Here is a 15,899-nt window from a genome sequence, read left to right as displayed (position 1 = left end):
ACCCACCCACGTTTTCAATTGGTCATTCAGTACAGCATCGTTTCCTTTCAACTGAATTATCCATCAAAATACTGAACGCAGCCCAATTTTATCCATGGTAGCAAATTGAGTTACCAAACCATGACGCATCTGCAAAAATCAATTATCATTCTGAAGACTAAAATGGCTAGTTTATGGCACTGTGTCTACATTTTAGCCAGCATTTTGTACATTTTCACCCAAATTCGAATTACCGAAATGTGTTCAGATTAAATTCATACAATGTTACTTGAAAAAAAACAGGGACATCATATAAACTGGGACAGCTTAACCCTTAGATACCCAGGCCCAGTTTTTCTTGCAAAAAAAAAAATCATGAGTGATAGGAATGTTCAAGGAAACACCAAATAACATATTTCTGTGGGGTTTGGTTTACATTACTTAATCTCTGATGTTACATATACAGTGGGGCAAAAAAGTATTTAGTCAGCCACCAATTGTGCAAGTTCTCCCACTTAAAAATATGAGAGGCCTGTAATTTTCACTTCAACTAGAGAGGCCTGTAATTTTCACTTCAACTATGACAGACAAAATGAGAAAAAAAATCCAGAAAATCACATTGTAGGATTTTTAATGAATTTATTTGCAAATTATGGTGGAAAATAAGTATTTGGTCACCTACAAACAAGCAAGATTTCTGGCTCTCACAGACCTCTTCTTTAAGAGGCTCCTCTGTCCTCCACTCGATACCTGTATTAATGGCACCTGTTTGAACTTGTTATCAGTATAAAAGACACCTGTCCACAACCTCAAACAGTCACACTCCAAACTCCACTATGGCCAAGACCAAAGAGCTGTCAAATGACACCAGAAACAAAATTGTAGACCTGCACCAGGCTGGGAAGAAATCAACTGTGGGAGCAAATATTAGGAAATGGAAGACATACAAGACCACTGATAATCTCCCTCGATCTGGGCTCCAGATCTGCTTATTATAATACAATTCAAATCTCTTATGATCACTGTCTTTAAAGCTGAGAGAAGTCTTGTTTAGAAAGCAGTGTGTTAGCAACTCTCATAAAAACAGGTATTTACAATCCAATTTCAAATAGCAGGTTAATGAGGGGTATGTGGTTAACTACCCTCTTACCCCAAGACATAACTATAATAATTAAATTAAAGAATAGTTCACAGACATCCCCTGCGTACATCTCAAGCCACACTGCTACGATTTCTCCCCGTTGTGGACACTCCTATGTCTGATAAGGCTAGTCAGGAAGGAGAAGCTCTTGTAACATAGTTTGCACTTGAAGGGCTTGTCCTTGGTGTGAACGGCCTGGTGCCTCTTCACATAGTTCGCATGAGCGAAGCGCTTCTGACAGGTGGGGCAGGCGTACGTTTTGCCAGCGTCCGTCCTAACGCTTGGCCTCACACGTTGTGACCCAATGACACCAGAGGTAGAAGCAGGAGACACCACCCTCAGGTGGTTAGTCTTTGAGCTCCCACCTTGACCTCTAGCCATCGTTTGGGTGTTGTTGGGATTGTGTGCTGTGCTACAGGCTAGGTACCGCTCGTGGTGAACGCCCATCCTGACCCTGTCTATATTCGTGGGGTAACCATGAGGTAACTGAGGAAGGCTAGAGCCAGGCTTTCTATGAACCCAGTCACCAGGCATTAGGCGAGATCCTGAAGAGGAAGACAGACTTCCTGTTAGACTCCCACCAGGGGCATCTCCCACTACTCTCTGTGAAGGCTGAAGCCCAGGGTGACCTGCTCTGTTCATCATGGATACTGTGGTGTTTGTATCATAGGAACAGGAGGGTCTATCTCTATCATCCCCAGGCCCTGCTTCATCCCTGCACTGAGACTGTGAAGAGAAGGGTCTGGGCTGCAGACTGGATCCCTGACTGGAGCCTCTGTCTCTCTGATGACCACCAGGACTGTTGTTGTTCAGTCCACCTGTCCACTGGTTGTGTTCTATGTAGTGGTTGTGGTGGAGTCTCTGTCCCCCGCGGTTGGGTCCTGGTTCCGACTCGGAAAGGAAGAGTGACGGCTCTTGATCCAGGGTCCTGATCCGGGGCCAGGGTTTGTGACCAGCAGCTTCAGAGGTCCAGTCTCTCCCGCCAGCAACACCGTGTATCAGTTGGTCTTCATGGACTGCAGACTGCAAATAAAGATTGTACAGAAAAGCATCAAGGTTTATATAAGAAACTCTTTGCTGTACAAACAGAAACATATTATAAAATGTTAACCACAGTCAAGCCAATCTATAACATTGTGATTCAAGTACCTAACTATATGGCGGCCCTGCAAGTTATTATATAAAAAACAATGCTCTATACAGTGCATTTGGAAAGTATTCAGGCCCCTTAACTTTTTCCACATTTTGTTACATTACAGCCTTATTCTAAAATGTATGAAGATTTTTTTCTTCCTCATCAATCTCACACAAACCCCATAATGACAAAGCAAAAACAGTTATAAAAAAACATAACTGAAATGTTACCCTTTACTCAGTACTTAGTTGAAGCACCTTTGGCAGCGATTACAGCCTTGAGTCTTCTTGGGTATGATGCTTCAAGCTTGGCACACCTATATTTGGGAGTTTCTCCCATTCTTCTCTGCAGATCCTCTCACACTCTGTCAGACTGGATGGGGAGCGTCGTTGCACAGATATTCTCAGGTCTCTCCAGAGATGTTCAATCGGGATCAAGTACGGGCTTTGGCTGGGTCACTCAAGGACATTCAGAGACTAATCAGGAAGGAGAAGCTCTTGTAACATAATTTGCACTTGAAGGGCTTCTCCTTGGTGTGAACGGCCTGGTGCCTCTTCACATAGTACGCTTCAGCGAAGCGTTTCTGACAGGTGGGGCAGGCGTACATGTGAACGAAGCAACTCCTGCGTTGTCTTGGCTGTGTGCTTAGTGTCATTGTCATGTTGGAAGGTGAACCTTCGCCCCAGTCTAAGGTCCTGAGCGCTCTGGAGCAGGATTTCATCAAGGATCTCTGTGTACTTTGCTCCGTTCGTCTTTCCCTCGATCCTAACTACTCTCCCATTCCCTGCCACTGAAAAACATTCCCACCGCATGATGTTGCCACCACCATGCTTCACCGTAGAGATGGTGTCAGATTTCCGCAAGACATGACACTTGGCATTCAGGCCAAAGAGTTCAATCTTGGTTTCATCAGACCAGAGAATCTTGTTTCTCATTGTCTGAGAGTCCTTTAGGTGCCTTTTGGCAAATGCCAAGCGGGCTGTCATGTGCCTTTTACTGAGGAGCGGCTTCCGTCTGGCCACTCTACTATAACGGCCTGATTGGTGGAGTGCTGCAGAGATAGCTGTCCTTCTGGAAGGTTCTCCCATCTCCACAGATGAACTCTGGAGCTCTCTGAGTGACCATTGGGTTCTTGGTCACCTCTCTGACCAAGGCCCTTCTCCCCCGATTTCTCAGTTTGGCCAGGCGGCCAGCTCTAGGAAGAGTCTTGGTGGTTCCAAACTTCTTCCATTTAAGAATGATAGAGGCCACTGTGTTCTTGGGGACAATTCCTTCGACCTCATGGCTTGGTTCTTGCACTGACATGCACTGTCAACTGTGGGACCTTATATAGACAGGCATGTGCCTTTCCAAATCATGTCCAATCAATTGAATTTACCACATGTGGACTCCAGTCAAGTTGTAGAAACAGCTCAAGGATGATCAATGGAAACAGGATGCACCTGAGCTCAATTTCGAGACTAATAGCAAAGGGTCTGAATACTTATGTAAATAAGGTAATTTTTGGAATATATTTTTTGTAAATGTGCAAATATGACTAGGGGTATTGTGTGTAGATTGATAAAGGGAAAAAACGACTTAATCAATTTTAGAATAAGGCTGTAACGTAACAAAATGTGGAAAAAGTCTGAATACTTTCTGAATGCACTGTATGTGTTGATTCAAGAAAGAAGTATAATGTTTTGGTTCGACTGAGATGAGAGAAACTTTTTGTTTGTTGTTGTAATTTTTTACAAATCAGTCGATTTAGTCTTTAATTTCAACAAAACTGTCATACACTTACATACGGGACTTACACACAGCTTCACTACTTCATAAATCATTTTTTAGAATACTTTGGAAAAGTTCAACATTACATACACCTTCATGTCAAGTAAACATGAACTAAGGGACTATCTTTATCTCACTATAAAGCACCAGCATCAACCTAAAGGGACATAGTTGTCACTTCATCAGTGAAGCATTTTTACAGACACAATCACACCAACCATCACCTTATCATTCTAATTCTTTCCTCAGTTCACCTCATCCAGTTCCCTACAACATTCAAAACCAACAGAATTAACTACCAACAAACTATACTGAACAAAAATATTTTAAAAAAAATGTAAAGTGTTGGTCCCGTGTTTCATGTGCTGAAATAAAATATCCCGGAAATGTTCCATACGCACAAAAAGCTTATTATTCTTAAATGTTGTGCACAAATTTGTCTAAATCCCTGTCAGTGAGCATTCCTCATTTGCCAACATAATCCACCTGACAGGTGTAGCATATCAAGAAGCTGATTAAACAGCATGATCATTACACAGGTGCACCTTTTGCTGGGGACAATAAAGGCTACTCTAAAATGTGCAGTTTTGTCTCAACACAAAGCCACAGATATCTCACGTTTTGAGGGAGAGCGTACAATTGGCATGCTGAGTGCAGGAATGTACACCAGAGCTGTTACCAGAGAACGGAATGTTAATTTCTCTACCATAAGCCGCTTCCAAAGTTGTTTTAGAGAATTTGGCTGTATCCAACTGGCCTTAACCACAGACCACGTGTAACCCTTCTCCTGCAGGATCATATGAGACCAGCCACCCGGACAGCTGATGAAACTGAGTATTTCTGTCTGTAATAAAGCCCTTTTGAGGGGATAAACTCATTCTGATTGGCTGGGCCTGGCTCCCCAGAGGATTGGCCTGGCTCACCAGTGGGGGGGGCTATGCCCTCCCAGGCCCACCCATGGCTGCACCCCTGCCTAGTCATGTGAATCCATAGATTAGGGCCTGATGAATTCATTTCGATTGACTGATTTCCTTATATAAATTGTAACTCACCCAATTGCATGATGCATTTATATTTTTGCTCAGTATAACTAGTACTACATTACATTTCACTATACATGGGCCATGTGAATTTTCTGCTGGTGTATCCTAAGGTAGCTCCTCTCTGAGAACACAGGGAAACGGCTTCTCTCCTGTGTAGATCTTCAGGTGCATCTTCAGCTGGTGCTGGTGGGAGAACCTCTTCTCACACTGGGGGCAATTTAATTTCTCCCCTAGGTGGACCCTCTTCAGGTTGGAATAGTCCGAGAAACTGGCCCGGCACAGGTGGCAGCTGAACAATTAATCCCCCATGTGCATCCTCTGGTGGATCTCCACCTGTTTGGGGAAACTGAAAGCTTTCCCACAAAATGAAAACGCGAAGCGCTTCTCTTTGGCGCCACCACTTTTACTTATTCCATCTCTACTACTGTCATTTGTCAATGGGCTTGTGTAGCCATTTAGTGTTGAGGCATTGGCACTGTCTGAGGTCTGGATTAACATTAGGAGAGTGTGAGGAGGACGAAGGCCAGGGAGTGTCTGTGTTGTCACATTGTCCATGTTCCAGTTGATAGATCCTATAGAAGGCAGGCTGAAGGCAGCACCTGTTAGGTGGTTAACCTGAGGCGTCATCAGTCTCTCTGAATCACAACTATAGGAGCAGGACGGAGCATCGCTAGCCGAGTCTGTGTCTGTTCTCTCCTGCTGCATACAGACCCCACCCTCGCAGACAAAATCTATGCCTAGCCCTGGTCTCAGCCAGTCTGTCGTCATGGAGACTAAGTTTGAATGTTGATTTGTATTCAAATTTTTGTTTCTGGTTGTGGTTAACAGTGTTGTTCCCCAGCCCAGAGTTGAGGACACAGTCCCATCCACTGACCTCCATTATGTCACCTCTCGTCCTGGCCTGCTCAGTGATGTTGTCCCCCGGGCTCTTGGCTGCACACGTCTGGGTCTGGGAATCCAAGATGGCTTCCCAGTCTCCTCTGTTAGCTTCCAGCCAACCACCTGCAGGAAGAGGTTACTGTCCAGACTTAACAAACATGACACATGGATGGATTTTTAGACATGGATTTTTAGTGTGTTATTTGCCTGGTGATGTCTGACTTATGTTGATATACACTGAGTGTACAAAACATTAGGAACACCTTCCTAATATTGAGTGGCACCCCCATTTCCCTTCAGAACAGCCACAATTCGTTGGGGTATGGACTCTACAAAGTGTTGAAAGCGTTCCACAGGCCCATGTTGACGCCAATGCTTTCCACAGTTGTGTTAAGTTGGCTGGATGTCCTGTGGGTGGTAGACCATTCTTGATACACTCAGGAAACCGTTGAGCGTGAAAACCCCAGCAGCGTTGCAGTTCTTGACACACTCAAACCGGTGCGCATGGCACCTACTACCATAATCTGTTCAAAGGCACTTCAATATTTTGTCTTACCCACCCTCTGATTGGCACATATACACAATCCATGTCTCAATTGTCGCAAGGCTTAAAGATCCTTCTTTAACCTGTCTTTTCCCTTTGTCTACATGGATTAAAGTAGATTTAACAGGTGACATCAATAAGTGATCATAGCTTTCACCTGGTCAGTCTATATCATGGAAAGAGCAGGTGTTCCTAATGTTTTGTGCACTCAGTGTACATATTTTTTTGTGTGTATTTTATACAAATTGTATTGATATTGTTTAATAAATGAAGTATTCATATTGTTTCATATGTGTTAATTACAAAAATAATAGCCAGGTGCATCCCTATTCCCATTGAAGATTATTACAGTATGTAGGCTATATGTATTTATCTCTTACTTTGCTCCCCCATCTTTAGTCCACTCATCAAATCAATGCTCTCTGATCCATCTTCTATTGTCTCCTCTTTGACCAGCAGCAGATCAGGCTTCCCATCCTCCATGTCTACTGACTGTAAGAGATACAGAGTGAGAGGATGTTGGATCAAGGAATCGGATATGAGCACCCTGCTATGGAGCATCTTCTGATTGGACAATGAGGGACTGATATGAGTACTATGCAAACATGTTAGTTCATTTGATTACTTGACACTCTTTAAAGGGATAGTTAATGATATTTGCAATTATCTACTTCCCCAGAGTCAGATTAAATTGTGGATACAATTTTTTCGTCTCTGGGTCCAGTGTGCAGGAAGTTAGAGGCAATTTTGCGAGCCAGTGCAAACCAGCTTAGCGCAAAGACTGGAAGTCTTCAGGTACAGCTAGCATGTAATTTTAAAGAATGTGAAGTAATCAAATTAAACTAATAATTCAAAGGCATCGTCCCACAATTACAACAAAATTAATCAAGACCTGGGCCCGAGTCTCAGAGTACGAGTGCTAATCTAGGACCTTTCCAAATAGAAAAGGCAAAACTGATCCTAGATCAGCAAACCTACTCTGACACATTTTGTGAATATGGGTCCTGACCTAATACCATTCAGACAGTAGTTTCCATATGCTCACCTCAGTGAGACTGTGTGTGGTCCTGTGCTGCTCAGATGGTTCCTCTGTGGGGTCAAGAGGTGAAGTCTGGTTGTCCTCCATGACCATGGTCCCCTCAGGGTTCCCCAGACCCTCCTCATATCCCTCCTCCTTCACCAGCACCACTTCTGGACCCTCCTGGAAGAGAGAGGTGATGCAGATTACACAGACATATACTCCCTCAGGTACATATACGCACACGATAATAAACACACTTTCAACATGGAGTGTTGAGTCCTATACTGTAATCACAGAATTACTTAATTGTTGTTCAACCCATTATGGTGGTGGACATAAATATGATGTTGTGGGTAAAGAAAACAAGTCAGCTATGATAAGTCAAAAGTCAGACAAACCTGACTAAACTATTTTGATGTGTACAGTAGGTATTTGTTAGTGTGTGGGTATGTGTAGCTATATTTAGTAAGTGTATATAGATGCTAACTAAAGATAGTCTCAATGAAAGTCTTAGAATGAAAAGTCACATTTTGTGTTTATTAAACATAAACAAGTGTTAAATACACCATATGAAAACCACACATACATCAACAAAAAAATCTGCATTAACTTGATAAACTGCATTCATTCAAGTGTCTTGGGGAGGTTATTGAATTATTGAACGGAAGCAATGAAATAGGCATTTATGAACATCATATTGCCTACATAGTACAAACACAATATGTAACCAACTTTTTAGGCATATATATCACACAATGTATGAATGAAATATTCTACCCAGGAATATTCAACACTGAAATCTGTTACTCTCATTATTCATCTGTGGATCTTTTCTGCTGACAACAATGACAATTCATCTTTGTCTTTATGCAGGGTTTGATCTAAAAGTCAGAAGCTATCGAGTGGAATTTGTACTTCCTATGTTATAGAGTGGAATGTTTTTTCTGCTGGTGCATCCTGAGGTAGCTCCTCTCTGAGAACCTCTTCCTGCAGTGCGTACAGGCGAAGGGCCTCTCTCCCGTGTGGACCCTCTGATGCCTCTTCAGGTCACCAGCCTGGGCGAAGCGCATGTGACACTGGGTACAGCTGAATGGTTTCTCCCCTGTGTGGACCCTCTGGTGCCTCTTCAGTGTGCCAGCTTGGGCGAAGCGCATGTGACACTGGGTACAGCTGAAGGGTTTTACCCCTGTGTGAATCCTCTGGTGAACCTCCACTTTCTGGAGGCAGCTGAAGCCTTTGTTACAGAACATGCAGAGAAACCGTTTCTCTTTACTATTGCCTGATGTGGCTCCCCCTCCCTGAGTCTGGGCTCTAGCCCTGTCGTTTGAGTTCAATACCTGATCGAAAAGGACACGGCCATGTGAATCGGAGGGTGCCATTGACGTAGACACTGGGTCACGATCCCTGAACACATGTAAAGGGGAGTGGGTTGCAACATTTAGATTGGTCTCTAAGCTTTCCCTGTAGTCTAAGAAGTCACTAGTGTTGCCCTGCGAGTGTCCTTCTCCTAACTGAGTCTCGTCTGCATTCCATGTCAGAGGAACGTCGCCCTCCACTTTCACAGTCACCTCATCTACAACCAGACCCTCCCCTTTCTTATCTAGGGACCCTTCAGAGTACATACTACTACTGTACCGGTTCCAGTCCCCTCTAGACAGATCAGTGTGTAACTCTAAGCCCACAGGCATGTCACTAGGTATCATCTCTGTCCCTGTAGCGTATGAACAGGATGGATCATTGACAGTATATAACGAGCCACTTGGGTCCTGATGGGACAGAACCGGCCTCGGGCTCGAGTTACCATAAAGTAAATGCTCTGAGCGGGGAGCAGGAGGACAGCCCAGTCGACCCAGTCCCGTTAAAGTCTCAATGTCTGTTTCTGACTTGAGGACGACGTTCGGCGTTCCACTAACCTCCGGCGTTCCACTGATCGCCGTGATGCTGCGTTGGGTCCTGGGCTGCGCTGGGGCGGTGGTGGGGTTCTCTGTAGCTACAGGGGGCGATTCAGCCGCTCCAGTCTGAATGTCTCTGCTGTGCCGTGGGTCCTCTTCTCCTTCAGATCTCTCCTGCTTGACTCCAGGACCTGCAGCCTCTGCATCTGCAGACTGACACAAGAGAAAGTAGTTCAATTACCAGTACATGAGTTGAATTGGATAACAATGTCGTAGGGAAGTCTCACAAGCTCCCCTATGGCAAGTGAATAGCTGAGGGGAGCCTTTCTGAAATAAACAAACCACACTTGATTTACAAAGTAACTGTAATTTTTTATGCAACACTATTACACTAACCTCTATCACAATAACATGCTGGGTTGAGGTTCCACTCCCCTCATTAACAGTGATTGGTTGGTCATCTCTCCATGTATTGTGTCCTGCTGGCTTCACAAAGTTCCTGTGACCTCCAGTGAGATGTCCTTCACCTGAGAGAGTTATTGGGGGTTATAAACTGGGTGGTTCGAGCCCTGAATGCTGATTGGCTGACAGCCATGGCATATCAGACCGTATACCACAGGTATGGCAAAACATGTATTTTTACTGCTCTAATTACATTGGTAACCAGTTTATAATAGCAATATGGCACCTCTGGGATTTGTGGTATATGGCCAATATACCACGGCTAAGGGTTGTATCCAGGCACTCCGTGTTGCATTGTGCATAAGAACTGCCCTTAGAGCCATGGTAATATTACCACATCACCTTAGGGTAGCCTAGTGGTTAGGGCGTTGGACTAGTAACCGAAAGGTTGCAATCCCCGAGCTGACAAAGTACAAATCTGTCTTTCTGCCCCTGAACAGGTAGTTAACCCACTGTTCCTAGGCTGTCATTGAAAATAAGAATTTGTTCTTAACTGACTTGCCTAGTTAAATAAAGATAAAATAAAAATTAAAGTGGTTAGGTTAGCTACTGTCAATGCTCAACGGTATATTATACACTAATGACACGGTCTAGAATTGGCAAGGATGTAAGGTAGCAATTTTCATAATGTATTGATATACTATTTATAGATTGATTATGTTCCATGCAAACCTTAGCCGTGGTATATTGGCCATATACCACAAACCCCAGAGGTTCCATATTGCTTGTTTTTATTGAGTAAATAATAGGAGATGCTGGTTAGAATATAATATTGTGTTTTTGTACAAGATAGCCAAGTAATCAGGGGAATTATTGCATACTATCCAAAAACTGACCCAAGACCCAATTCTGGTTATCACATCTAAAGTTACACATGTGCAGTGCGGAGACAGGTCGCGCAGCTCGGCCTTCTGCTAAATGTACCTTTTGCCATTCCTCTGTATCGGTCGAGGATCTTGACACTACTGGGACGACTGGCGAGGACGCGATCTCGCGTTGTCCTCTCTGCGCGCTCCCGTGCCACCTTCAGTTCTATTAACTGTAGTTTCCTCCGCAATCCCCTGTTTTCTTTCTGGCTTTGAGAAATTTCTAAACGAAACACTGCATAGTCGTCGTCTACGAGTTTACAGATCTCTGCCACGGCTGCATTCGCTAGCACCTCCATGATGGAGGCTATTTGAGTGTGAAAAACCATACAGTTAGCCATTGTTAACAGCTAACGTTACAAGCTAGGTTGCGTTACCTAGATAGCATCTATAAGCCAAGTCCTGTCTCCAAGGCAAATGAAAGACTACCTGGGACAAGTATGTGATACTGTGCAGTTAAATGAGTCACAGTTTGAGTTTCATTGTGTTAATGAATCTAACAAAAACGCTAACGTGAAGATTGTTCTTGTTCAAAGCTTACTTCCGTTTACTTTTTCTTCCGTTAGGTTTTATGGCGAACGACGAGCAAATGGTGTGTTGCCGCCACCAACTGGACGGAGGTGGGGAAAAAATCAATTTTGGTGAAGGGAAATGTTTTTATCCGTTATTTTACCAGGTAAGTTGACTGAGAACACGTTCTCATTTACAGCAACGACCTGGGGAATAATTACAGGGGAGAGGAGTGGAGCTGAATGAGCTAGTTGTAAACTGGGGATTATTAGGCGACTGTGATGGTTTGAGGGCCAGATTGGGAAGTTGGCCAGGACACCGGGGTTAACACTCCTACTCGTACAATAAGTGCCATGGGATCTTTAACGACCTCAGGGAGTCAGGACACCCGTTTTAGGTCCCATCCGAAAGACGGCAGCCTACACAGTGTCCCCAATCACTGCCCTGGGGTATTGGGATATTTTTTAGACCAGAGGAAAGAGTGCCTCCTACTGGTCCTCCAACTCCACTTCCAGCAGCATCTGGTCTCCCATCCAGGGACTGACCAGGACCAACCCTGTTTAGCTCCAGAAGCAAGCCAGCAGTGGTATGTAGGGTGGTATGCTGCTGGCTTAGAAAATAACATTATGTAAAACATTTCCAAAAACGACATTCCTATTTCCTTCAGTCATGAAAAAATAAAGGCTCTGGGGCCTGAGAGGGTGGGACCGCATGAGACAGTACACCATGTAGATCCTCACAAAACATTTTAATCCCGGAAAGCGTTCAGTTGCAGAAATGATGTTGATCTTTCTTAACTTCTTTTCAACTTGTGCAGTGCTGTTTACTCCCATCGCTATAAAAGACACAAAATCCACTTTCTTCACATGAATCATTCCTGGGTTCTGCTGCTGGTGATAGGGCCTTCTCAGGCTGCAGTGTAGGCCTACCGGTATTCACCACCATTGGACTTTCACAGATACTCAACCTTTCTCCCCTTCTGACAGCCTCTGCATTGGAGACTCTTAAACATAAGGATCCAACCCTTTTTTTCAATTTTCGCCTAAAATGACATACCATAATGGACATACAAATCTAACTGCCTGTAACTCAGGCCCTGAAGCAAGGATATGCATATTCTTAGTACCATTTGAAAGGAAAAAGATAATACAAAGAAAAAACCAACCGTCATTTTCTATTTTTTTGTATCATCATCTTTGAAATACAAGAGAAAGGCCATAATGTATTATTCCAGCCCAGTTGCAATTTAGACTTTGGCCACTAGATGGCAGCAGTGTATGTGAAAAGTTTTAGACTGATCATTGCATTTCTGTTCAAAATGTAGTATCAAGACTCCCCAAATGTGCCTCATTTGTTTATGAATAACTTTTCATGTTCAAAATTGTGCACTCTTCTTAAACAATAGCATGGTATTCTTTCACTATAATAGCTACTGTGAATTGAACAGTGCAGTTAGATTAACAAGAATGTAAGCTTTCTGCTAATATCAGATATGTCTATGTCCTGGGAAATTCTTTGCTCCTTGTCCATTCACTTCTACCTTACATGTGAAATCTCATTTGGCTTCTCACCTCTACAGACACTTCTTACATGTCCAAATATTTTACAGCAAGAACATTGTAAAGGACGATGTATAAACACAGAAACCACTTTCAAGCAGGCTAGTATAACTAAATACTTCTGGGCACAGATTTTTGGAATTCTTCAGAATAAGAGTCCCGTTTTGTACATTTTTATAAATTAATAATTACAGGTGAAAATGATGGAAAATGCGCACAATTGTTAATGTTTTATACTTATCGTACAAATAATCATTAAAAGTATTTCTTTAAGATGTGATTTGGTTATTTTTTCAAGTCTAAATGGTCAACCATTTTGTGTGTGTGTATACTCCTGTCATTTATTGCAGAATTGTCTTTACGTTTTGTCGCAGTAAAAGCAGGGTCCATTCTATGCAGGAGAATTTTAGATTCAAAATCCACAGTTTACACCCAGAGGAGCGTCGCTGCTTGTTTTGCGGCCTAAAACAAAGCAATGCGCATGCCCAGCCCACCTGAGAATCTGTCTTTTTCAGCCATCCATTTCCTGTGTTTGAAATGCAAAATCCACTTGTCACTTAAATATCGCTGGATTGATTGCTTTTACCCTTGTGACTCTTTCATACTCTTGCCTGTCGTTTTTTCCGTTAACGTTACGACTACTGAATTTTTTAAAATGACCTGTCAAACACACCCCGGTAATGGCTGGAATGGGCTCAGTGGGATACATTGGCTCTCCATTTAATCTATAAGAACGCTAAAACTGTGTTGGGGATTTAACGCACCGTCTCGACACTTACAGTGCCTTCACAAACTATTCATACCCCTTGATTTGTTCCACATTTTATTGTGTTAGAGCCTGAATTCAAAATTGATTAAATCGTTTTTTTTACTCTCACCCATCTACACATAATATCCCATAATGACAAAGGGAAAACATGTTTTTAGATTTGTTTTTGCAAATGTATTGAAAATGAAATACAGAAATATAAAATGTACATACACAACAGTTCAAAAGTTTGGGGTCATTTAGAAATGTCCTTGTTTTTGAAAGAAAAGCACATTTTTGTCCATTAAATAACATCAAATTGATCAGAAATACAGTGTAGACATTGTTAATGTTGTAAATTACTTTTGTTGCTGGAAACGGCAGATTTTTAAAATGGATTATCTACATAGGCGTACAGAGGCCCATTATCAGCTAGGCTATAGCTACACTGTATCTGTCTCTATGTCCATAATAATGTCATGTAGGCTATAGCTACACTATCCATAATGTCATGTAGGCTATAGCTACACTGTATCTGTCTCTATGTCCATAATAATGTCATGTAGGCTATAGCTACACTGTATCTGTCTCTATGTCCATAATAATGTCATGTAGACTATAGCTACACTATCTGTCTCTATGTCCATAATGTCATGTAGACTATAGCTACACTGTATCTGGCTCTATGTCCATAATAATGTCATGTAGACTACAGCTACACTGTATCTGTCTCTATGTCCATAATAATGTCATGTAGGCTATAGCTACACTGTATCTGTCTATGTCCATAATAATGTCATGTAGGCTATAGCTACACTGTATCTGCCTATGTCCATAATAATGTCATGTAGGCTATAGCTACACTGTATCTGTCTCTATGTCCATAATAATGTCATGTAGGCTATAGCTACACTGTATCTGTCTCTATGTCCATAATAATGTAAGTCGCTCTGGATAAGAGCGTCTGCTAAATGACTTAAATGTAAATGTAATCAGCAGCCATCAGTCCTGTGTTCCAATGGCACGAATTGATCATTAGAAAAACCTTTTGCAATTATGTTAGTACAGCTGAAAACTGTTGTGCTGATTGAATAAGCATTTGTGGGTTTGATTACAGGCTCAAAATGGCCAGAAACAAATAACTTTCTTCTGAAACTCATCAGTCTATTCTTGTTCTGAGAAATGAAGGCTATTCCATGCGAGAAATTGCCAAGAAACTGAAGATCACGTACAACACTGTATACTACACCCTTCAGAGAACAGCGCAAACTGGCTCTAACCAGAATAGAAAGAGGAGTGGGAGGCCCCGGTGCACAACTGAGCAAGTGGACAAGTACATTAAAGTGTCTAGTTTGAGAAACAGATGCCTCACAAGCAGACTTAACCAGGTTTTGCCTGTGCTTAGCTTTTGTCTGTGCTTTATCCCCCCCAAAAAATCTAAAATGATCCCTTGCCAATGACAAGCATACCCATAACATAATGCAGCCACCACCATGCTTGAAAATATTTAGAGTAGTACTCAGTGATGTGTGCATACTGAGTGTATTGATACACCATCCAAATTGTAACAACTTCACCATGCTCAAAGGGATGTTAAATGTCTGTTTTTTTTTTTTAAATCTTCCCATCTACCAATAGGTGCCCATCTTTGTGAGGCATTGGAAAACCTCCCAGGTCCTCTCCTGTGTCTGCACCTCATAGTTCCCCTGGGAAACCTGTAAGGGAGAGGGAAATGGACAGACAGGAGAGGCTAATCTGAGGGACAGTTCCAAGGGGCAAGAATTTAAATGAACACCATGCAAGAGGCTACATAGAATTGGTGTGTGTCCTTTCCTCACTGAGTTGGTTCCCTCTTCCAGCAGTCAGGTTGGAGTCTCTTCTGCTCCTCTTCTGTTTGTTGGCTTCAATGGTGTACATCCTCCTCATCTTCTTCCTCAATATCACAAGGAAGCAATGGTGTGTCATGTTAATCACTCTATTATTGATCTACTGGTGTCATGTGACAAAATGTTTAAATTGTGTTGAAATGTGATTATAATCCCTCAAAGTTTACTGTAATTAAGCAATAAGGCACGAGGGGGTGTGGTATATGGCCAATATACCAAGGTTAAGGGCTGTTCTAATGTACGGCGCAATGTGGAGTGCCTGGATACAGCCCTTAGCCGTGGTATATTGGCCATATACCACAAACCCCAGAAGTGACTTATTGCTATTATAAACTGGTTACCAACATAATTAGAGCAGTCAAAATAAATGCTTTGTCATACCCGTGATATACTGACGGTCTGATATACCACGGCTGTCAGCCAATCAGCATTTAGGGCTCGAACCACCCAGTTTATAATATACA

At 42.7% G+C, this 15,899-nt stretch overlaps 1 protein-coding gene across 1 annotated transcript; it reads right to left on the bottom strand.

Moving 5' to 3' along the window:
* Window positions 1-604: 604 nt before the first annotated feature.
* LOC115137388 (uncharacterized) lies at window positions 605-11,282 on the bottom strand. The gene is made up of 7 exons (XM_065024862.1): window positions 10,791-11,282; window positions 9,801-9,931; window positions 9,426-9,617; window positions 7,537-7,692; window positions 6,872-6,983; window positions 5,943-6,070; window positions 605-2,143 (listed from the first exon to the last, which is right to left on the bottom strand). The coding sequence occupies exons 1-7, from the start codon at window positions 11,071-11,073 to the stop codon at window positions 1,205-1,207; spliced, it is 1,941 nt and encodes a 646-aa protein (XP_064880934.1). The 5' UTR covers window positions 11,074-11,282; the 3' UTR covers window positions 605-1,204.
* Between the last annotated feature and the right edge of the window lie 4,617 nt (window positions 11,283-15,899).

The sequence above is a fragment of the Oncorhynchus nerka genome, linkage group LG11, assembly GCF_034236695.1.
Source record: "Oncorhynchus nerka isolate Pitt River linkage group LG11, Oner_Uvic_2.0, whole genome shotgun sequence".
Classification (NCBI taxonomy): Eukaryota; Metazoa; Chordata; class Actinopteri; order Salmoniformes; family Salmonidae; genus Oncorhynchus; species Oncorhynchus nerka.
Note: the sequence above shows the minus strand (reverse complement) of the source record. Positions and strands in the feature narration are given on the sequence as shown.

Coding starts and splice junctions, on each gene's coding strand:
- LOC115137388 (XM_065024862.1), bottom strand. CDS start 11,073: ATGGCTAACTGTATGGTTTTTCACACTCAAATAGCCTCCATCATGGAG. Junction 7,693..9,425: donor CGATCAGTGGAACGCCGGAG/GTTAGTGGAACG, acceptor TCTCTCTTCCAG/GAGGGTCCAGAAGTGGTGCT. Junction 2,144..5,942: donor CGAGAGGTGACATAATGGAG/GTCAGTGGATGG, acceptor CTTTATTTGCAG/TCTGCAGTCCATGAAGACCA.